Source organism: Malus sylvestris, chromosome 5 (assembly GCF_916048215.2).
Source record: "Malus sylvestris chromosome 5, drMalSylv7.2, whole genome shotgun sequence".
Lineage (NCBI taxonomy): Eukaryota > Viridiplantae > Streptophyta > Magnoliopsida > Rosales > Rosaceae > Malus > Malus sylvestris.
Window position 1 is genome coordinate 34,614,898 of NC_062264.1, and position 23,249 is coordinate 34,638,146.

The following is a 23,249-nucleotide window of genomic DNA, read 5'->3' on the forward strand; positions in this document are numbered from 1 at the left end:
AGAAATTCCGGATGGATTGTGGCGGCAGGGTGTAGAACCAATCTTGCGCCTCGCCTTGTAGAGTGGTGGCGAATATCTTGCACATGAGATCATCGTTGTTTCGATAAAGGATCATTGCACTTTGGTAACGTTTTAAGTGTCTCTCCGGGTCTTCATCCCCTTTGAAAGATGTGAAATGTGGCATGCTGAACTCGCGTGGAGGCTCTGCCTGCTCAATCTCGTCCGTGAAGGGTGACCTGCTTATGTTGGTCATGTTCCGTCGTAGTGCCTCGTCGGTGACCTCGTTGCGTTGGAAATCATGCAATCGCTTGGTCAAGAGTCTCTATACTTCTTCCTGAATTTGCCTTTGTTGGGGTAGCGGAGCTCTTGGCTGCCCCCAGCCATGACTTGCTGGTCTAGGCTGCTCTTCCATGTGTTTGGCTCGTCTATGTCGCAGATGCAGTGCATGTGGTGCGTTCCTAGCAGGCGAGCGAGTTCTTCGCAGGCTGCTGGTTGAACTTGAGCTGGATTGAGTGATTGCTTCTCTCCGTCCGTTGTGCTGCATACTCTGATGTGAGGTGGATGATGCTCCTTGTGGGCTTAGCCGCGAATGAACACTTTGTCCCGAAGGTTGCTCATGTTGACTATCGGAGTGTGACCCCAACCGTGAATGTATGCTCATCCGTGGGCCTAGTCGAGAGTACAAGCTCATCCGCGCGCTAAGACGGGAGTATACGCTATCTCGGGGGCCCAATCGGGAATGTACACTGCCTGAACGTTCGGCTCGTGGCTGGTCGAATGGCTGCTTGCCGGGACGCTGCTGGAAAGGTTCGTCTGCCCTTGTCCTACTTCGGGATACCTCGTCTGGGGCACGTTGGATCCCGGTGCGTTGCAAAAGTTGATTCACCAAAGTTGTCTGTTGTGCAAGGGCGCTCGTTAACTCTATGACTTGTCGAGACAAGTGTTGTTCGCCATTTGGATTGGAAAAGCTTGGAATGAATGCGCCTCGTTGGGCAGTGGAAGGGTGGTAGACTCCGGGCGTGAGATTTGAGTTGGGAAATGTCAAATCCGCGAAAAAATGTGGTGAGAATGCCCCCGGCTCGATGGTAGGTTCGGATGGTTGAGATAGTCTTGGGTCGACTTGGGCTGCTTGAAAAGCCACTGGAGCAGGATGGGCCGTGAGAGTGGGCTGCTCGTCGGGAGCAGGCTGGGTCACGAGAGCAGGCTGCTCGGCAGGAGCAGGTTGGGCCGCGGGAGTGAGCTGCTCGACAGAAGCAGGCTGGACCACGGGAGTGGGCTGCTCGTCGGGAGCAGGTTGGGTCACGAGAGCAGGATGCTTGGCAGGAGCAGGCTGGGCCACGGGAGCGAGCTGCTCGACGGAAGCAGGCTGGACCACGGGAGTGGGTTGCTCGTCGGGAGCAGGTTGGGTCACGAGAGCAGGATGCTTGGCAGGAACAGGCTGGGCCACGGGAGTGGGCTGCTCAACGGAAGCAGGCTCGACCACGGGAGTGGGCTGCTCGACGAAAACAGGCTGGACCACGGGAGTGGGCTGCTCGTCGGGAGCAGGCTGCTTGGCAGGAGCAGGCTGGGCCACGGGAGTGGGCTGCTCGACGGAAGCAGGCTGCTCAACGCGCGGTGCATGTGAATGCGAGGCTTGGGCTTGGGTCCACGTAAACTTGGATGGCACGGCTTGGGTCGTGGTCTTGGTACCGTGAGCCTTGGATGGCACGGCTCGGGCCGTGGTGAAAGCTCCATGGACCTCGCCACAAATGGCTACCGAAGTAGCCACCGCGGTGGTTCCCATGGTGGCCGTGATGAAGGCACCATGGACCTCGCCGTGGGTGGCTACAGAGGTAGCCACCGTGGTGGTTCCCATGGTGGCCGTGATGAAGGCACCATGGACCTCGCCGTGGGTGGCTACCTAGGTAGCCACCACTGTGGTTCCCATGGTGGAAACTCGTGGTGGTGATGCCGCTCCCCTTATTGTCGCATTTTGCCTCACGGATCTCGGCACTCCCATTTCTTGAACACTTTTTTGTGCGAGAGTCTTCTACGAGTATGGATTTCAGCTCTCAATGAAAGCACCAATTTGTGGATGCAAATTTCTTCCTCCTCGATCTTGGACGATTTTGCACCTACAAAATAATTAACACCTTAGGTTAAGGCCAAGAGCCTCACGCACCCACGATGAATGGGGGGGGCTTTGGCCGAAGAACCTCCGATGCCAAAGTTAGAATTTAGAGAGAAATAGTGTTTAGAGAATTTTGGGATTTTTGCCAAAGTGTTGGAATTGATTTTTTGATGAGAATAGGTGCCTATTTATAGAGTTAGGAGGTGGCTAGGGTTTTTAGGTTTAATTTAGGTTTAATTAGCCAATTTATTTGGCTATTTAAACATAAAATGAATGTTTTGGTGGTTTTTGGAATTAATTGGCTAGTTAATTAGGGTAATTAAAAGGGGAAAATGGTGGAAAAGGTAGAGAATATGATAGGCTCTTTTTGGATGGGAATGGCCGGACCTTGGTGTGATTTTGGGGTGATTTGGTGATGTAAATAGCCTTTAATATATTGATTATATTAATTGGTTGAGGATGTTATGGAATGTTTGAAATAAATGGCTAATTGAATAAGGAAAAAATGAGGTAAAAACATATATGAAATAGGTTTTGAATTGTTACCCATTTTGGGTACTCCTGACTTGGTTGATGGATGATTCTCAACTGCTCGCGTGTAGGAGACCCGGTATGCCTCGAGGGTATTTTTGTCCTATTTTGTCCAAAAATCCACGTGTCGCCTAGTGAATATTTTTGGCTCCACAGGTACGTCCACATAGTAGAGGAGTTCTCATTAATTGTGAAGGGTTTACACAAGTACATAGGTTCAAGCTCTCCTTTAGTGAGTTCTAGTGAATGATTTAGTACAAATGACATTAGGAAATATTGTGGGAGAATGATCTCCTTTTATAGAAGAGAGTTTCTAGCTTCGTTTTGATATTGACACGTGTCGTGTTATGATTGGCTTCTGATGTTGACACGTGTCTCACTATGATTGGCTCCTGGTTGGAAGGATACTCTTCTGGGTCCTTGACGGTATAACGTTGATCGGTGCTCAGTAGTTTCGAGATTGGTCAAGTATGGTACAAATAAGGTCCTCTAGATCCCTTTCACTATAAAAACCAGGTTTTTGAGGTTGAGGCAATGCACTTTCACCACTCAACATCAGAATTACTGCCGGATTTTGTTGCATGCATAAAAGACACATGGATTGACAGCAAAACGACATGTGGATTACTGAAGTCTCCTACCGATGTATCGAGCAGTTCAATGGACTTGCCTTCTACGTGTAAACTTCATGCCTAAAAGATCACAACCACCAATCGTACTGAATAAATAGAAGTATAAATAATCGAGTCAATATAAACAATAATGCTAGACGAACCACATTTTATATTTTTAAGCAGAATCGAATCCATTTTTTACATGAGTTATAGTCACCAAATGTTAATAGAGAAGTCACTGTCACACAATGTATATCATTAGCTAATGCAGTCAGAATATAGTCCTTCTAGCATAATTCGATGAAAAATTATCAACTTGACAACTGGCACTTACATGTCCTAGCAGGTTGAGGTTGTGGCCTGGATGAGAAAATCCTTTGTTTCTCTTCCCATTCACTATCTCGAGCACCGTAACACTAAAACTATAAATGTCAGATTTTATCTAGTAGAACCCATCGACAACATATTCTGAGAACATGTAATGTAACCGTGCAAGGCAATGTATCAAGAACTATATTTTACAAGCAAAGCAGGTAATTGTGTTCCTACTGAGTTTTGTACCTGATAGGAATGTGTCACCATGGTAATCAAAACTCTGCCACATAAAATTCTCAGGGTCGGTACGATCATTACAATCGGTCACAACAAGATTTCTGAATCCGAAAGCTGTGCTGCTGGATTCGACGCAGATGTTGGTGTGTTCGAGGACCAAAGGACAAGAATTCCAGGGATGGTGACCGTGAGTAGATCTGATGAATCAATGAGGGGTGAGTCTCGGTTGGCTACCCATACAAATGTGATAACCAATATCTCCTTGTAACATATCCCCACGTATCGGTTTTCAGAAGAGCTGGGAATGAAAAATCTGAGCTCAAAGGTTCCACCAGTTGAGACTAAGGTCTCGCCATCTGCAATGGAGTGAAATGTGCTTGTTTCGTAGTCTTTGGCTGCGGAAAATAGTAACTGTAGTAGTGATGCAAATGAGCAGCAAAAGATGCAACCGCATGTTGTATCCTGAACGGATTTTCTGTTCCAATTCTTCCTGTAATATTGTTAAAATTATGATTAGGAACATTGAGCTTACTTTAGATATCATCATCTCATTCATATAACTTTAAAATGATAGAAATTGTTTTCAAATGATAGTGCTTTTGAAATCAATCCTTAATAAAAATGCAAATGAATCATAGAAAAGCATTTAAAGTATTTCTTGCAAAAAGCACATAACTAGCGCTTCCTGCAAGAAGCACTTTAAGTGTTTTCAGTCATTTTAAAATCAATTACAAACGAGCCCTTAACCAATCGAAAAGGAATAATATTGGAGGTGAAGTTAATTGGACTTAATTGTTTGGACTTGGGCCGGTACGGGCCATTACCAGCTTCCTCACTTGGTTCTACTCCGATTAGTCCTTATGGGCTTATTAATTTTCTTTTGAACATTCGCCCTTCAAGTTGATTTGTGGTTGAATCCTCCTTCGGCATGATAGGATTAAGCTTCCAATAGGTCTGCTGGAAAGTGAGCAAAAAGAAAAAAAATAACTAGAAATTATCACAGTACCGAACCATGGAATTACCATAAATCTTCTGTAAAATTTGTGTTTGTAAATCCTGTTGGGATAACTAATTTTAGGGTTTTGAATAGTTGAGATCTATAGAGTTTCGAACAGCTGAAATGCTTATTACGTTGTGGAGTCACCAACTCTATTTCCCCTTTAACACCTCTCCACCAACTCTCCACTAATACTATCGTTTTTTTTAGTACATCGATATTTTTACACTAGGAGGAGGGGGAGTCCGACAAAGCCACACAAGGAGCAACCTAATTTGGTATCGAATTCACCATCCACGAGATTCAAACCTAAGATCTCTCACTTCTAAGCGAAGAGAAATACCACTAAACCGTATTACTAAAAATATATATCATACCTTAGGAAGGGGATGCTGATGTTGAAAATGAAACTGAAATTAATGGACGGAAGAATCTTACATGAAATTATAAGTAATTAATTGAATTACTCTCTTAATATTGTCATTCAATTTATAATGTAAACTCAACTTCCTTAAATTGTAATTACAGCTTCCTTACCATTACCAATAGTTGAAGGTGGGGAAATTATGTTTCCAGATTTGTATTGTATTCCAAAATCTAGACCGCATGCACCTAAAAAAGTAAAGGGAAAAAAATAAGGAAAAAGATTTTTTATGATTTCTTCTGTGAACTGACAAATGCAGTGTCGTTTGTTATGGTAGAGGCCTACATCATAATATATTGTGGGTGACTGTTGGTGGTGAGGTAGTCTCCATCGGGACAAGTATCTCTCTCAAGCCTCTCGATTGAATTCTGAATCGATCATATTATTAATACGCATTAACAAATTAAATTAAATGTGAAATGGACCTGTCCTAAAGTATGAGTGGTATTGAAATGCACTTGTTACGCCTGCAGGCAAACACCCACCCATCACCGAAACACACAGATCGACCCACAGCCACAGGGAGGGAGAGAGAGAGAGACATGCATGCATGCATTGGGAAATGCGCATCTCTGAGCGATCGACCAGATTTATATCAGAGAGCATTACTTTTAGGGGTGTGATATCCACACACCCCATTTTACTTCTCACACACCATTTTAATTTTCGGCCGTCGGATCGGATGAATTGAAGAAGATCAACGGACAGAAATTAACAAGGGGTGTGTGGATAGCACACCCCTACTTTTATTTATTTTCTTTTTCTTCATCACAAGTATACATCACTTTCCATATCCAGATTAAAGTTCCCAAACCCCATGTCGGACTCCCCCACTTCCCTTCTTTCTTTGCATGTCTATCATTCAATGTTGCAACTTTCTTACTTTGTGGGGAGTAACTTCAATGCATGTATGAACCTCAATTAATCCCGTATTGTGAGTGAAATTTTCATTTTTAACCACTAAATCAGAATAACCACTGCTAGGTAAGCAAACATCTAGAACCTGACAACCAGTATACAAACTTAAAACAAAAACCAGGCTCAATCGTATGTATTTCCACAGATGCATGTATAAAGGTGTACATACACACCTGATTCATATCACACATCCATACATATGTGAGAACGCTTATTCCCGCCACCATAGCGTTGTTGCTTTAGTATGTGTTTTCACTGAGAAGAAAAGGAAAGAGCATCATGAAAAATTTAGTTCCAGTATACCTGAGAACAATTACAATAGCACAGATAGAGAAATGCACTACCAAATAAATCAAAGGTTGTTTTTAATAGAAAGGGAAAAAACAGTAATACGAAAAATTCACATGTTATTACCTTAAACTAGAGTTAAAATTACTCACCTATTTAATGGGTAAATTACATTTTACCATCTCAAGTTTGAGATCTATTGCAATATCATACAATATCTTTACTTTTATCCCTCACATCCTTCATGTACTATTTTATTTCAATATAATACATCTGTTATATTTTTCATTCATTAATCCGTTAAGAGCTAGCGTAGTTACCATATTTGTGCCAAATCGCAAAAAAAAAAAAATTAAAATTTATGATTAAAAAATATTATAATATTGACCCTATTAAAAATTAAAAAATTAAAAAAAAAAAGCCAAAAACCTAGAAACCGTTACCCCGACCTCCCTCTCATCCTAGAACGGCGCCGACTCCACCCCTAAAATTGGCTTGGAGTCACAACGCCTCCTCCTCCTACCCCGTCATCTGTTCCCTAGACCTCCCCAGCGCGAGGGTTTGGATGATTTTCTCGAGATCTTTGACGAGAGTTTGGAGAGGGATGTGGGATTCTCTGACCTCCACCATCGCGGCATCGCCAGGTGGGTCGAGAGGGAATAAGAAGCGGGAGAAGAAGAGGATTTTGGTGGTTGTTGCGACTGCCTTGGCCTCTCGGGCTACGTATTCCCGACCGAATTTCCCCATTCTTTGCTCTGGGTTTCTTGCACTTTTTTGGGTTTTTGTTTTTGATTCCATTGCCCTCTGATTTCTGGAATGGATTTTCTGGAATTGAAAAGCCAGAGACAGAGAAGATAAGAGACGATGTGGAGTAGCTCAAATGGGCTGGGTTTTGGGGTCAATTTCCGGTGGGGGTGGGGGTTGCGGGTTGCAGGGAGGTGAGGGTGGGGTTGGGTTTCTGGGTTTCAGTTTAATTTTTTTTTAATAGTATAAATATTATAATATTTTTAATCATAAAATTTTTTTTTTTTGCTAAGTGGCACAAATTTTGCAGCCACAGCCCACATGTCACAAATATGATTGGCATGTCAACTCTTAACAGATTGGAAAATGTAACAGATATATTTTATTGAAATAAAATAATACGTAAGATATAAAAGTGAAATTTTTTGAAGATGTTGTATGAGGTTGTAATAGATTTCAAATCTGAGATGGTAAAGTGTAATTTACCCTATCTTTCATCGCACCAAGACATAAAATAAAGAAAGACTTCTAATCCCATAAATTAGCAAAAACTCTACTATCCTAAATTCCTGATCCCACTTGACTTCGTTGCGCCTGCCCCAAACCTTTGTCCTATGTCTGCCATTAACTAAAAACACTCCCAAATCATACCAGCCAGCCATACAAAGCCACTGGCCTCATCAAACATTAGGCAAGATTCCGGTAACCAAATTCAAAAAACAGAATTTAGATAACGAAATGCAAAGAACACGATACATATGGTAAAATTCAAGAACGTGATTTAGAGGATTTGAACTATATTGTGTTGAAAATTTACCGAAGAGTGACGATTCCAGGGTGGTAGCAGTCAGGCTTCTTGACTCCTCCAGTTATGGGTGCTGATTTAATTGCAGCATATACAAAATTAAAACAATTAGCAACTTAAATTTAATAATCTGATTGTTTCTCGGAAAAAAATCGCTTGCAATTATCAATTCTAATTTTCTAGACATTAGAAACCCAAACGAAACTCACCTTGGTGGCGAGTGCCTTCCTCAAAGCCTTACCATTTCATACGACCCATTTCTTCACAAATGAATGATAAAACGTAAAGAATCTGAAGTAAGAGAGACAAAGAACCGTAAGAACCCAGAGTTTACGAACACAACAGAGCAATAAACTTTGAAAGCAAAAAGAACTACGAAAACAACATATTATGTTTCATTATCATCATGCACAAATTCAATCTACAAACTCATCGTTTCTACCAGATTCCTCCACTAACAGCACCGCTCCAATTTGGTATCTGCATCACCTCAGTCAGAGAAGCCTAACATGGGAAAAGCACTATCCAATTAGGAGGCTTCAGTTATAACTGGTTTATAATGAGACGTTTAGTAGTTCTTGTGTGACGTAATTCTATTTTGGTTTTCGTATAATCGATAGGATTGAGGTTGTAACTCCAACATATATGTAGTTATATCGCTAAGAATAGCAAATCCATAAATGGGTCTCCTCACTTTCATAGTTGACTAAGGGCTGGTTTGGTATTACTGTGTTTTGAAAAAAAACTGTTTTTGTTATGCTGTGAGAATAAACTCATTTTTGCTGCTTCACGTTTTCATTTTTTTTCCATTCAAAATTATGAAAATAAGCTGTTTTTAAGTATTTACCAAACATCTTTTTTAGGTTAGCTTTTTTTAATACCTACTTTTTATAAAAGCACCTCAGTACTAAATCAGTACTAACAGTAGACTCGAAGAATGGAAGACTTTTAGAAAACTATAATGACGATGTTTTCCCAAAATTATGAAGATTATACCAATCATTTGATATTTTCTAGTCACAAAGTGACAGTATAAATTAGGAGGAGACTGTCAAAGGATTTAAAAGGGAGAAATCGTAGTTCAGCCGTTGATTTCTTTTGCGAAGTTGTAGACATCAGACCCATGTTTTTAGTCCAGGTTGAATTTTTTGCCTCCAGCTCGAGTAAAGAAGAGTAGTTTGTAACTTTTAGTTCTACCTCATACTATGGTCTAAAGGTCTCACCAGTTGGGACTAAAGGTACCGTTTGGTATGCGGACGGGACGGAATGGAACGTGATGGAATAGTGGTTCCATGTTATGTTTGGTAGGCGCAGGACAGAACAGGAGAGTTGTTCCGTTCTGCGTTTGGTAAGCGCAGGACGGAACGAAACCAAAAGATTAAAATAACTTACCCATGTTCCGTTTGTTGTTTGGTATAATGTTAGCTTGGGACGGGACGGAACTATGAGCGCCTTCTCTCCGCTTCCTTCCAACCAAGATACTCTCTCTCTCGATCGACACTCATACACACATTTCTAACCCTAGAACCGCCGGAGAACCCGACTAAGGAAACCGTGGAGGAGCTTAGTTGTCCGGTTCTTTGTTGTCGAATTAACTTTGTTAACCTCAGCTTGATCTTGTTTCATATATAGAAACAATCGCCATGTCAGTATGGGAGCGGAGAAATGGTTGGACATTGAAATTTGGAACTCTACTGCTGAGTGCTTTGAAGTTCTGAAATCGCGAGGGCATCGAATTGCCACAACGCATAACGGACGCGGTAATTATCCACTTTCTTCTGCTGTGTATTTTGTTTGTTTTGAAAAATATTAGCTTTAAGTGTCGGACAGTGGTGGCGGTTAACGAGTCATACTGTCAGATAACAGATGTCCGACACATAATTTATTTAGTGTCGGATAAAGGAAACTTTCTGTCGCTTATAACCGACAGTAATTACTGTCGGATATTTACTGTCGGGTAAAAACGACACAAATGTTTTATAACCGCCAGGAATTTTGAATTTTTTTTGAAAATATTTTTTTTATATTTTGGCGGTTTTGAAGTGCACGGTGTCGGTTTGAACCGACAGAAATTTATTACTTTATCATTTTAGTATTCTAGCCGTTATTATTTGAGTTTTCTGTCGGTTTTAACCGACAGAAATTTAATAGTTTATTATTTTTATGACAAATGTTTTCCAGTTTCAGATTTCATTCTCTTCTTCATCTTCATTCTACAATCTTCAATCATTTTCTACTCTTCATCAACAATCTTTTTGTTCTCTTTACTTCAACCCACAATCTTCATCTTCATTCTACAATCTTCAATTATTTTCTGCTCTTCATCAACAATCTTTTTGTTCTCTTCATCTCACAGTAAGTTTTTCATTTCTTTTGCTTTCATACTTTTTATTTATTTCTTCATCAAACACTGCATCTTATTTTTCTCTTCATCTCGTAGTAAGTTTTGCATTTTCTTTTGCTTCCATACTTTTATCTTCTATTTGTTTCTTCATCAAGCACTTCATGGGTTATTTTTATTTTATGATTTGATTTTGCAAGGGCTTTATTTAGGTGGTTGACTACATAAAGAGTAGATCGACGACATAATTCTTCAATAATTCAGGTTTTATTACTGAATTTCTTAATGTTTAAATTGTTTGTTTAACTAGTAAAATATATTAGGAATATTTGTGTTCCATTACTTTATTTGATTATTTATTCAGAGATTTTAATTTAATTAGTAAAATAAATTAGGAATATTTGTGTTCCGTTACTTTATTTGATTTACTTAAATTGTTATAAAGAAACTGAGATAAATATTATTTGTAAATATTTATGTTAAATTGATAATATTTAATATAAAATAAATTGGTAATATTTAGTAATATAGGTATATATTATGTTAACTAATTAAATATTTCACTGTAATTGCTATGAGGATATACAAAACTTAAATTTAATAAATAATGAAGAGTGTAGATAAACATATTTTTGTTAACCTTTTATTGTTTTTTAATTTGTTTTACTGTGATAGGTGTTGGAAATTAAATTGCAATTGTGATAGTTCGAGGTTGAAAGATAGTGATTGAAATTTCTAATAGTTATGCCTACATGATAGGGATTGAAAGATTGTAGGCATCTTAGTTTCAACGTAATATTTGCTCTTGTACAGTGGTAAAACATGGAAAAGAGTTGGTTGACAGTATCACGAAATTTGGAAACGTATACAGATGGAATTAATTTGTTTTTGGATCAAGCAGTTGCAAATGGTGTTGGCCCCGATAAGTTTAGATGTCCTTGCAAAAGATGTTGTAATCAATATACTTTTGTTAGAAAAACTATTGTCGAACATCTTGTGTTGTATGATATGGATAAAGATTACAAAAATGCTTCGTGGCGACATCATGGGGAATCTTTCATGGGAGAGCAAAATATGGGGATTGGAGAAGAAGGTGTTGGGCCATCTATTGAAACAGAAGATCGGTTGACTGGTATTCATGATGTTCTTAATGAGGTATTTGTCCAACCATTAACGGAAGAAGGTATTGGGCCGTCTACTGAGCCCCTTTCTGGGGAAGAGCGTCCGAAAGAGGTCGAGACTTTTAAGTTGCTTGAAGAGGCATATCAAGATTTGTGGCCAGGTTGTAAAGAATTTAAAAAATTGGAGGCAATTGTAAGATTGTATCAGATTAAGTGTATAGCAAGAATGTCGGATGGGATCTTCACCAAGTTACTCGAGTTAATTAAAAAAATGTTGCCTGATGGAGATTGTTTGCCTGAATCTTGTTATAAGGCAAAAAAACTTATAAATGACTTGGGTCTGACGTATGTGAAGATTGATGCGTGTCCTAATAATTGCATGATTTATTGGAAAGAAACTGCAGAGTTGACCGCATGCTCAGTTTGTGGTGAATCAAGATATAAAAATGTCAATGAAGAGAATGGCTCTAGAAAAAAATCGCAGCTAAGGTTATGTGGTATTTTCCTTTAAAACCACGATTGCAGCGGTTGTATATGTCGAAGCATACGGCTGAGCATATGAGGTGGCACACAACTGAATGTCCTAAGGATGGGTTTATGAGACATCCTTCAGATTCTCCAACATGGAAGCATTTGGATAATTTATATCCGGAGTTTGGATCAGAAATTCGAAATGTCCGATTGGGGTTGGCCAGTGATGGATTTAATCTTTTTGGAAAAATGAGGCAAGACCATAGCACATGGCCTGTGGTGCTTTCAGTTTACAATTTACCACTCTGGATGTGTATGAAACAACCAAATTTGTTGTTGTCTCTGTTAATACCAGGACCACGCAGCCCCGGTAAAGAGATTGATGTGTACATGCGTCCATTGATTGATGAGTTGAATGAGTTGTGGGAGGTGGGCACTCCTACTTATGATGCGTATTTCAACCAAAATTTTCCTATGAAGACTGCCGTCTTATGGACTATAAGTGATTTTCCGGCTTATGGAATGTTATCAGGATGGAGTACACATGGATATAAAGCATGTCCACATTGCATGCATGATAAAGAATCTATTTATTTGCCGGCGAGTCGTAAGATTTGCTATTTAGGGCATCGACGCTTTCTTCCTGCTGATCATAGGTTTCGAAGGCAAACCACATCTTTTGATGGTCGACGAGAGCATCGTAATGCACCAAGGCAGTGGACTGGTTTACAATGTCTTGAAGAACTTTGTACTTTGAGATTTATTTTTGGAAAACCAAAGAAAGATACTTCGGTTGGGCAACGTAGAAAACGAACTGAGAGCAGCACAAGTAGTAAGAGTCAGTGGAAGAAGAAATCTATTTTTTATGAACTACCTTATTGGAGACATTTGTTGATTAGACACAATCTTGATGTTATGCATATTGAAAAAAATATATGTGACAATGTAGTGGGAACATTGTTAGATATGGATAAAAAGTCTAAGGATGGATTGGCTGCACGTGCAGATCTTGAAATCTTGAACATAAGACATGGACAACATCCACGTAGGGAAGGAAATAGAACATTTCGACCTCCAGCATTGTTCACGTTGAAAAGAGAAGAAAAAACTGCATTTTGTGAAGTGTTGGCTACTATTCGGGTTCCCGATGGTTATTCATCAAATTTGTCACGATGTGTGCATGTGAATGAACGAAAAATACATGGATTGAAAAGCCATGATTGTCATGTTTTAATGCAGCAGTTACTCCCGCTTGCAATACGTGCGGTTTTGCCTAAATCAGTTACTATGATATTATTAGAGTTGAGTGCAATTTTCAGACAATTGTGTAGCAAGAAGGAGTCCAAGGAAGGTTTCAAGCAATTGAATTCAAGAATTGCCTTGACATTATGTCAATTGGAGAAGATATTCCCGCCTGCATTTTTTGATGTAATGATGCACCTCCCAGTTCACTTGGCAGATGAAGCCGCTATTGCAGGGCCTATTCAATATAGATGGATGTATCCAATTGAACGGTAATTAACAAATCTTTATAAAATATGTTAATTTCTAATGATAATTTTTATTAGTAATTATAATAATTTGTGTTTTGTATTATAATTATAGGTTTTTGCAAACACTGAAGCATTATGTTCATAATAAGGGTCATCCTGAAAGTTCTATTGCTGAAGCATATTTGGTGGATGAGTGCTTGTCCTTTTGTTCCTTGTATCTTAGAGATGTCGAGTCTCGTCGCACTCGTAGAGGTCGAAATGAAGATGGTATTGGACGTGGAGTATCTGGTGGGTTATCAATATTTTCCTCTAAAGGATGTTATATGGGTTCAGGAGAAAATGTGGAGCTTGAGTTAAATGTTCTTGATCAATGCCACATATACATTCTAAATAATTGTGATGAGGTCAGCCCATTTAGAAGGTAAGAACATCTAGTCATACGTCTTAATGGTTTATCAATTTTCTTTATTTTGAAAAATTAGTTAAGCATATTTGGACTTGATTGGCTAGGCAACATGAGGAATTCTTGAAAAATCAACATCGTCGAGCAAGGCTAACAATTCGACAAATCAAAGAACTAAGCAAGAAGGAATTTCCAGAATGGTTCAGGCAACATGTGAGTTAATATAACAGTCACATTTTTACTCTTTTTTTATATTTTAATTATGATGTGTTTACATTTGTTGTGTCAACTTTTATGTTTTTACTTATTACAGATTAATTCAAGATGTCATGCTAATGACAACTTGATATCTGAAGACTTGCGTTGGCTAGCCAATTATCCTAGGGTTGTGACGAAATATAAAAGTCACATTATTCATGGGTTTAGATTTCGTACAAAATCTGTGGACGATAAACATAAGAATCAAAATTGTGGTGTCTTTGTACCTGCAAATGTCCCTGGTGCAATTGGGCAAGTGAATTGTTATGGCAGAGTCATAGACATGTTTAAGGTTAGATATTGTGGCCCTACCGAAGTTGGAGATAGAGGTCGAGCTGTGATGTTGTTTAAGTGTGAATGGGTTAATAGTGAAAGGATTACAAGCATTACAAGCATTTTACGTGGAGGACACAATTGAAAAAGATTGGCATGTTGTTCTTTGAACGCAGCCGAGAGATTTATTTGACGTATTGGAGGATAATGATGCACTTGATGATTATGCCATACCTGATTTGGATGATCGTTTACTTGACAATGAAAATTTGCATACAAGGGTTGGCGTGGAAGAGACTCCTTTTCACGAAGTATTACCGTTGCCTACCCAGTTCCCTGATTTTGTCAATGTCGTCGATGATCTAACAGAAGATGAAATGGAATAGTTTTATAATTTACTTTATGCTTTTTAAGTAATAATTAGACTATATTTTAATTTGTGTGGTGATTTTTATTTAAAATATTTTAGTTTATGTGGTAAAATTTAAAATGTTATTTTCGTATAAACACATGGTTTCATTTTTTTTTTTATTATTCACATCCCTATCGGATATAACCGACAGTAAAAGGAAAAAAAAATTGGGCGGGATTTTTCCCACGCCGTTACTCAAAAATATTAAAGGCGCAAAAACAAAATACAGAGGAAATATTTGTGTCAGATAAAACCGACACAAAATAGTAATATTGTCGGATATACCCGACACTAGTCTGACCTTCATAAATGCATCCTCTGACATTCATATATCTGCCAACTGATGTTCATAAATGCACCGTCTGACATATTAATGTCAGACACTGTCGGATTTTCTTTTCCTGGCGAATATAACCGCCACAATGTTTGAAAATTCTGTCGGATTTATACTTACTGGCGGATATAACCGCCAACATTTGTTTACCTCATTTATTTCTCATTTTTACTTTAGCTGACTTCCTGGTTAAACTTCACCATTTTTACTTTGTTCCCATTTCTACTCTCTTCCTCTTCTCCATCCCATTTCTACACAGTTCCTCTTCTCCATCCCATTTTTACTGCTACCCATTTTTACTCTTCTTTCCTTTAACATGGAGGAACAAAGTGGACGTAGGACCCGTGGAGCTGCTATTCCAAAGTGGAAAGAGAAACAGCTTTGTCTATTTGATTCGACAGAGAAATGTGTTAGTGAAAATGCCTCTGAGTTTTCGAAATTGGTAGCTTCAGAGGTTAAGGATCCAAGACTTATTCCATTGAAGAAGGATTGGAGATTGGTACCTGAAGATGTTAAGGATGGTTTGTGGGAAAGAATTAAGGTATATGTTTTCGTTTGTATTTCTATAGTTCAACCAAGACTTATTTCGGATTTGTTGTAACATGGTTGTTTTTATTATTGTAGGGATATATCATTTTTCTAGATGAAGACTTGGATAGAATTCCATTGATTCGCAATATGACCCTCCATGTTGCGGATCATGCTTACAAGGAGTATCGTAACAACTTAAAAGCAGAGTATTACACCAAAAGACAAGAGGAAGAGCGCTTGGAACCTCCCCCTGGTGTGGATGGTGGTCAGTGGGCTAAGATGTTAGCGTATTGGGATAATCCAAAAACAAAGGTTAAAAATTGTGGTTTGATTTTTGGTGTAGAAATGTTTGTATTATAATGTTTTTTTTTTTTAACTTTCAGGAGGTGGCAGAGAAAAACAAGTTTAATCGGGAGTCAAAAACGATGAACCATACGACTGGTTCCAAAACATTTGCTCGGGTTCGTGAGGAACTTGTAAGTGTTGCTAATTTTTAATATAAGTTGTGTTTTTAATTTTTGTATATAAACTGGGTTTAATATGGATTTTGTTGTTCTCTTTTCACGATTTAAAGAAGAGAAAGCATGGGAAGGAGCCGGATCCCATATCTTTTTTTCGAGCAACTCATACCAGGAAAGACGACTCATGGATTGATGAATCCTCCCAACAGAGAGGGGTAAATGATTTTGAACTCTATTTGAATTATGACTTTGTATTTAATTCATATTTTCCTTTCTATTTGGAATGCTGGATCTGTTTATCACATTATTTTAAAAATGTCATTGGATTTGTTAGAACATATAAATTAAACGTGGAATCTATTTTTAATGTAAAACTTGTGTATCTTTCTGTTTGGTTTGATGAAGCTGTTTTTATGAATCAAGTTCAGTCTGTTGCTGGATCTGTTTATCACATTATTTTTCTATAATAATGTTTTTATTGTTTTGTTTAAATATTGTTTTGAAAGTCATCTATGGAGAGTCAAGTTCAGTTTGTTGTTGAGTCTGGGCAAGAGGACACGTCGGACGTACGAACACAGATTTATGTTGAGCAGATGGGGTCTGAGACAAGAAATAGGGTACGAGGCTATGGCCATGGGGTGATACCAGAAATGGTGTCATATGCAAGCTCTTCAGGTTCCAGGTCATCCAGAAGTTCATCCAAAGGTTCATTTGCCAAGGTGGTTGCTGAGAACAACGAGTTGAGGAGGAGGGAGGAAGAAGCCTCCAGAAAGTTGGCAGAGGTAATGGTTGAGCTAGAGAAATCAAAGACCTCACAGCAGCAGGCGATGAATCAGCAGATGTTGATGAATCAACATCAAATAATGTTGTGGCTTCAAAGCATTCGGCCACCACCCAGCCCTCAGGCATCACAGCATTCAGCCCCATTGCAGCCACCAGCGCCTGTATATTCCATGCACCATATGCCTTTCCAGCCCCAGTATCCAATGCCAGTATATCGACCGAAGATGGCTTCTCCCGGTGACGCACATTTTTCTCAAGGTGGTTTCAATGGTGGATTATCATCGGGTTTCTTATCTGGGTTGGTGATGGGAAGTTTTGATGGGGATGTGATGAGGTATTTGGAAGCACATGGAGGGTTGGCAGAAGGCGTTGGTTCACAGGGAGGATCGGCAGAAAGTGTTGGTTCACAGGGAGGATCGGCAGAAGGCTCTGGAGCGCAGGGCGGATCGGTGGAAGGCTCGGGATCTGTTGAATAGTTTGTTGGTTTTCCTTACGGTTATGTCTGACACTTTTGTCTACTTTGGCGAATGTTTTTTGTGTAGTTATGTAATATGGCGGATGCAGATGATCGTATTTTGGGTTATTTTATATTTGATGTCAACTTTATTTGTTATGGCGGATTTAAATGACATTATCGAACGTTATATTTGAATGCATATTTCGTTTTGTTTTATTCTTTTATTGTATTTAATTTTTTATACAATTAGAAATTTAAAAAAAAAAATTTATACAATTAGAAATTAAAAAAAAAAGCCTGAGACCGTAACAATTTATTTATTAATATTTTTCTGTCGGTTGTGACCGACGGAAAGTTGTTTTTCTTAATATTTTAAAATGTTAATCCGACAGTAATTTATTAATTATTGTCGGTTGTTACCGTTAATTATTGTCGGTTTTTGCCGACAAATTAATAAAATCCGTCATTAGTTGAGTACATGTTGTCGAATATATCCGACATAAGTTATGTCGGTTTTCATGCAATTTCTATCGGAAAGTTAATTTCCTGACGCTGGCAATTCTGTCGGTTAGTATAACCGCTGCTGCACCCATTTTCTGTCGGATTTTGTGTAATAGCCGACAGAAAGAGCTGTTTTTTGTCAATTAGAATTGCGACATTATTAAATGGTTTTGTAGTAGTGATGTTCCACAGTTTTACTCTCAAGCATGTATCTGAGTTATTCCTCCATTTTGTATTTTAAAGTTTCTAAATACGACATGGATTGGTCTTGCCCAACTGCGATTGTAGTCGGAAATGAAAATAGGTATTATACGTTTTCCCTATTTAGTGATCATTACATTTTTCGATATCATCCACGCTGGTTCTTTGTTCAATTTTAAACTGATATACTTGTGTGTCTCTGTGACCAATATCAAATTTTCTGATACACTTGCACCTGATGAAGAATTTAGAAATTCAACCGAGAAAAAGTTAGTAACATGAAGAAAATTACATCTTAGATATGTTCTTCTTCGATATTAATTTGAATGCAGTGTCTAATTTAGGGGAATAAGTGATGAGGCCCTGGCTTTGTCAGATTTGCATTGCAGTAATCCAATGAAAGGCATGGTCGACTCTTTCTCAATGTTTCAGTTGCTGCAGGCCTTCTCATGCACCATGCAGTTTGTGATAGAACATCTCGCCGGGTAACGACTATACTGCTATTCTTTCTGTACTGAATAATCCATCCACTGTTTTTATCGTTTTCTTTTTTATTTAGAAATTTACATTCACGACTGTTTAATCATCTTCATTGATTGGATTTTTATAGTGGAAAAGGCATTGACAATAAATTACAGGACAATCATAAACCCTACATTTATTGCCGGCTATTGATATTGTTTTGGTGTGCAATTGAACTTCCATTTTGCATTGCATAATGTGAAGCCTGAATCAGTTCTCAACCCTCTTTTCTTGCCTCGTTTTTCTACAATCCTGTGTTGGTCCTGAAGTTGCTGGATTCTTTCTACTATGGGTCAAGACTACAGCAACATTCATGTCAAAGTTTGTATCAGGCACTAGACAATTTGCAACTCAATTTCACTGTATTTTGTGACGTTCTGTTTTTCGCAATAGGATTAGTAATCGTACAAAGCAGTTGCGTGCTTACTTAAATTTCAAGCATTAGATGTTAATAACTGTTGCCCGCAAATATACAGGGTAGCCATGGGGATCTGACATTTGAAGAGAGCCAAATTCTACACGCTGAATTCTCTCTGCGGCATAGCAAGAGTTCAATTAGCATTGCACGTGAGTATGTATAGCGGAATGAAAGCAAATTGTATGAAAGATTATGCAATTTCATTTTTTTTCATAAGCAATACTTGAGTCGAGAACTAAGAATTACAAACACCAACGCAAGCAGAATGAAAGCAAGTTGCTGACCCTAGTTTTTTTGTGAACAGTAATAAAATTCAATCAATATCTACCAAACAAATGCACACGTAGAAACTAAAATAGTAAACCTTCTCATTTTCTGTTCAAAAAGTCATGCAAGTGTCAGAAGTTCGCTACTGATGGACTCGAATTCTCTTGTTTTCAGTTCAAGAGCCATTCCTGCAAAAACATCAATCAATGTGATTGTGGATATAATGGTATATTATAACAGTAATGTAGTTATAAATTAGATTGTGTGCAGAGTTTCTCAACAAATTTATAGTTAATTTAAAAAATAGTAATCTGCAAGTAATTTAGAAACTCGTTCCAACCCAGAAAGTAGTTCAAATCATTGAAATTGCAATTTTATATGTCACTAAACCCAACTTACAGATTATGTAATCAATCTCACTTCCCTCCTTTTCATTTATTTCCTCCAATTATATCAAAGCATATACTTTCAAGTTCAATCAATCCATCAAGAAATTCAAACATATCATAAAGATCAATTCAGTTCTTAATTAGCATCAACAACATGATATTAAGATTCCCGGTAAATAGCACAAACCACCCAAAGGCATTACTCTAATGATCAAACAATATTGAGATCCACAATCAAGTAGCCAAAGGAAAACAATTATCAGATATTCAGATAAGAAAAACTATGATATACTGAGATTAAAAGGTTACCCACACTTAAGCGAGTGAATATTGAGCTTAAGCTGATAGTAAATTCAAACTGAGCAACCACTCAAATTTCGACGGTAAGCATAATATACAGATTCAAAATCACCCGACTCCTGCAAAAAGAACATATAATACTTATTCCACATCGAAAGTTGAAAAACAATACAATTTCTTTGAGATTTTTCAGTGAAAGTACCTCATCAGACACCTTTTGGGAATAAACTCTTGCCTCATTCTGGTCCGGAGTACATAATCCGCAGCAGTTTGAGCATTTCCAAAACACCACAGAGCATCATCTTTCCTAGGATTCATCAACAATGCCTACTCCAGCTTCGAAATAGCATCTGGGCAAACGAACACAAACCTGCATTTATAATTTAAAATTTTCAAGACTACCAGGTAGAACATGGAGAATTCCGAAGTGTAAAAATAGTTATTAAACATGAAAGACCACTTCCAAGAACTAATTAGGCTTGGAAAAAAATGGATCCAAGTAGATAATAGATTGAAATCGAGCATGAAATCCGTCAAGAAAATTGGAGTCTCGTTGGAAAATGTCAAGTTGATTCCACTGTTTCTCTACACTGTCATAAACAATGATATGAATTGCCTACTGATGGACAGAACTTGAAAATAACAGCCCTCATTTTACGATCTGTCACATTTATTTTTTTACATAATGGACATTGCTTATCAAATTTTCAGTCTTGCGAACTTGTCAGGTTTAATGAATCAACTTCGTTATTAAAGAACTTGCACTATAAGATTCATAGAGAAATGCTTTTTCCAACAGATAGCTAAGATGATTTGGGAGTCATCTAATATTCTTATTGACATTTTCGCTATCATTCCCCTTCCACACGCAAGATCAGCTCTTCTTAGAGTAAATTTCACAGTTCATTTCTTTATTTTCTTAGATGAAAATAGGGTTCTATTAATATTGTCCATTTGTGTTTGAATTTCGAAGTTGATATACAAAGACAGCACTGAAACACAATAATTTTGAACATAAAAGAAAATGTAACTAAAAAAAGTAACCGATGAAAAAATGGAGAAATATGCACGAACCTTGGAAGTAAGAAAGCAGCTATTATGACTTTTATATGAGTTGCTTTCTAGTTTTTGAAATTGATAGGCACTCCCCCTTCAGAGGACCAGATGATAGATATTGACGTTTCTGGAAAAAAGAAACGAACATAATCAATGTACCTAATATACAAATCTATTGCCTTTGATTTATCCTTTTGAATTTGAAAAGGAGTATGAAGTAAACTGAATTCTTTTAAGAATTGTATCCTTTTCAATAATTTCAACATAAATCCCCAAAATCACAAAAATGAAATTTCAACAGAAAGCTCATTTAGAAAGGAAAATTTACACTTCTACACACATAATATTTAAACCACAAAAATACCCACCCCAAATCAGCTGAAGAACTCAGCGGTAAATGCTACCTTTTCGGGGCCAAAACTCTAAATTGCATACCTTGCGTAGAGAGAGCTCTAGAAAACGACGTCGTTGGAGAACCAGCCTTTGATGCAGCTGCGGCACATGAGGTGGCGGTTCAATTTTGCCTGATTCACAATACAAAAAAGGGTACAAATACACCAATGAAACAAGTAAGACTAAGACTAAAATTGCTGTATTTCTTGGTTGCCCACTCCATTAGCTTCTATTGGCAATACCAGTATATTGGCTCAAAAGCCATATGTTGTGGTGACATTGAAATTGCCACTTTGTAGCAGAAATAAAATTAAAAATAATTAAAAATAAAAAAACATACATTCCGTAATACTATCTTGAAAAGTAAACATAAAAATATGGGGACTTCTTTATCTTATGATGTTTTTCAGTCAAAGGCTGGATCCACAAACATATACAAATGCAGGAAAACCATATCTTGGCTGCCCACTCCATTAGCTTCTGGTTGTCAATACCAGTATATTGGCTCAAAAGCCATATCTTGTGGTGGCATTGAAATCGCCACCTTGCAATAGAAATTTAAAGAAAAAAACATCATATATTCCGTAAACTATCTTGAAAGATGAGTAAACATAAAAACGGGACTTCTCAACTTCTACTTTGTAGCAGAAGAAAAAACCAAACACTTACTATGTATTATGACCTTAATTCCAATTGCCATTTCAAGCTCCCTCAATCACGACCTGCAGGAAAATATAAAACCCAAACATAAGTGCACTGAAATCCGAATTCAACATAATCAAACACAAACAAAATACCAAACTCAACTCCGATTATTAAAAAAAAAAAAAAAAAAAACCTAAACTAAACTATAAATTGAATAACCCCAGAATTTTAAATTATTTACCTTGAGAACAGAGGGTTTTGGAGCCTACAAACAAACACCCCAAAATTCGAAAAACCTACTAACCCAAAATCACAAAAACACCAAAACTAAACCACGGGATCACATTTTCTCAGCTACCGAACAGAAAATTATGAATCCAAAACTCAAAAAATAAAAAATTAAAAATTAAAAATAAAAAACGATTCAAAAAATTCACGGTTGGGTGAAGCCCGTACCTTGGATTTTGAGGAAACGCTGAGGAATATGGGTTTCGACGGATCGGCGAGGTTTGAGAGCGAGAGACGCTGAACGCTTGAGAGCGTGAGATGCTGAACGCTTGAGAGCGAGAGAAGAGAAGGGCGGAATCAGCGACTTGAGAAACAGTGAGATAAGAAAAATGGGGAAGGGAAAAAAAAATTAGGGTTTCAGATAAAACAAAAGGAGGGCCAACATGCGTGAAAGCGGCGAGAACAACAGAGAAAAAGAAAAATTAAGGTTTCAGAGACAAACAAAAGGAGGGCCAAAATGCGTGAAAGCGGCGAGAACAACAGAGAAAAAGCTAGAAGAAAGCTCCCTCACCTTTAATAAATTGTACCAATGATTCTTTAACTAAAAATTTATTATCATTGCTCTCTCAATTTATTAAAATGGATAATTATAGTCATTTTCATCAATTTTGTTAAAATAAGTTATGTTGGAATAACTATTTATATAATTAGGATCCCTCAACTCATCAAAGTGTGTAGTTATGATCATTTTCGTCAACTACGTCAAAAATTTTGTCAAAACGAGTTATGTTGGAATGACCATTGCTGATCATAGCTGCACGTTTTGATGAGTTGAGGGACCAATGATAATAAATTTTAATTGATGAACCATTGCTCTAATTGAGTTAAAATTAAAGGAAGATAGTTACAATTTACTCTATAGGAATAATATAATATAATTTTGGCAGGGCTTGTTCAGAATGATTCCAGGACAACTGACTTCTATTTTTTATGCCGCTGTCATTCCCT

General features: G+C 37.9%; 3 protein-coding genes and 1 pseudogene across 9 annotated transcripts; 3 read left to right on the forward strand and 1 right to left on the reverse strand.

The window, feature by feature from the left end:
* Positions 1-23,249, reverse strand: part of LOC126621146 (uncharacterized) — a 53,310-nt pseudogene that overhangs the window by 26,481 nt on the left and 3,580 nt on the right.
* LOC126622819 (uncharacterized) lies at positions 11,147-14,729 on the forward strand. The gene is made up of 6 exons (XM_050291527.1): positions 11,147-11,866; positions 11,971-13,430; positions 13,522-13,830; positions 13,920-14,025; positions 14,126-14,362; positions 14,520-14,729. Exons 1-6 carry the CDS (start codon positions 11,147-11,149, stop codon positions 14,727-14,729), a joined length of 3,042 nt encoding a protein of 1,013 aa, XP_050147484.1.
* LOC126622820 (uncharacterized) lies at positions 15,406-17,431 on the forward strand. Its single transcript, XM_050291528.1, has 5 exons — positions 15,406-15,630; positions 15,714-15,932; positions 16,004-16,096; positions 16,195-16,296; positions 16,588-17,431. Exons 1-5 carry the CDS (start codon positions 15,406-15,408, stop codon positions 17,338-17,340), a joined length of 1,392 nt encoding a protein of 463 aa, XP_050147485.1. The 3' UTR covers positions 17,341-17,431.
* Positions 18,022-19,467, forward strand: LOC126621151 (uncharacterized). Of its 7 annotated transcripts, none has more exons than XR_007622807.1 (3): positions 18,022-18,126; positions 18,465-18,508; positions 18,634-18,892. XR_007622807.1 is itself a non-coding variant. In XM_050289555.1 (3 exons), exons 1-3 carry the CDS (start codon positions 18,029-18,031, stop codon positions 18,882-18,884), a joined length of 309 nt encoding a protein of 102 aa, XP_050145512.1. In that variant the 5' UTR covers positions 18,022-18,028; the 3' UTR covers positions 18,885-18,900. The 7 variants fall into 7 exon arrangements, 2 of the variants coding, with proteins under 2 accessions (XP_050145512.1, XP_050145511.1); XM_050289555.1 differs by having other exon boundaries at positions 18,368-18,508; positions 18,815-18,900; XR_007622806.1 differs by lacking the exon at positions 18,634-18,892 and adding an exon at positions 19,022-19,467 and having other exon boundaries at positions 18,034-18,126; positions 18,456-18,508.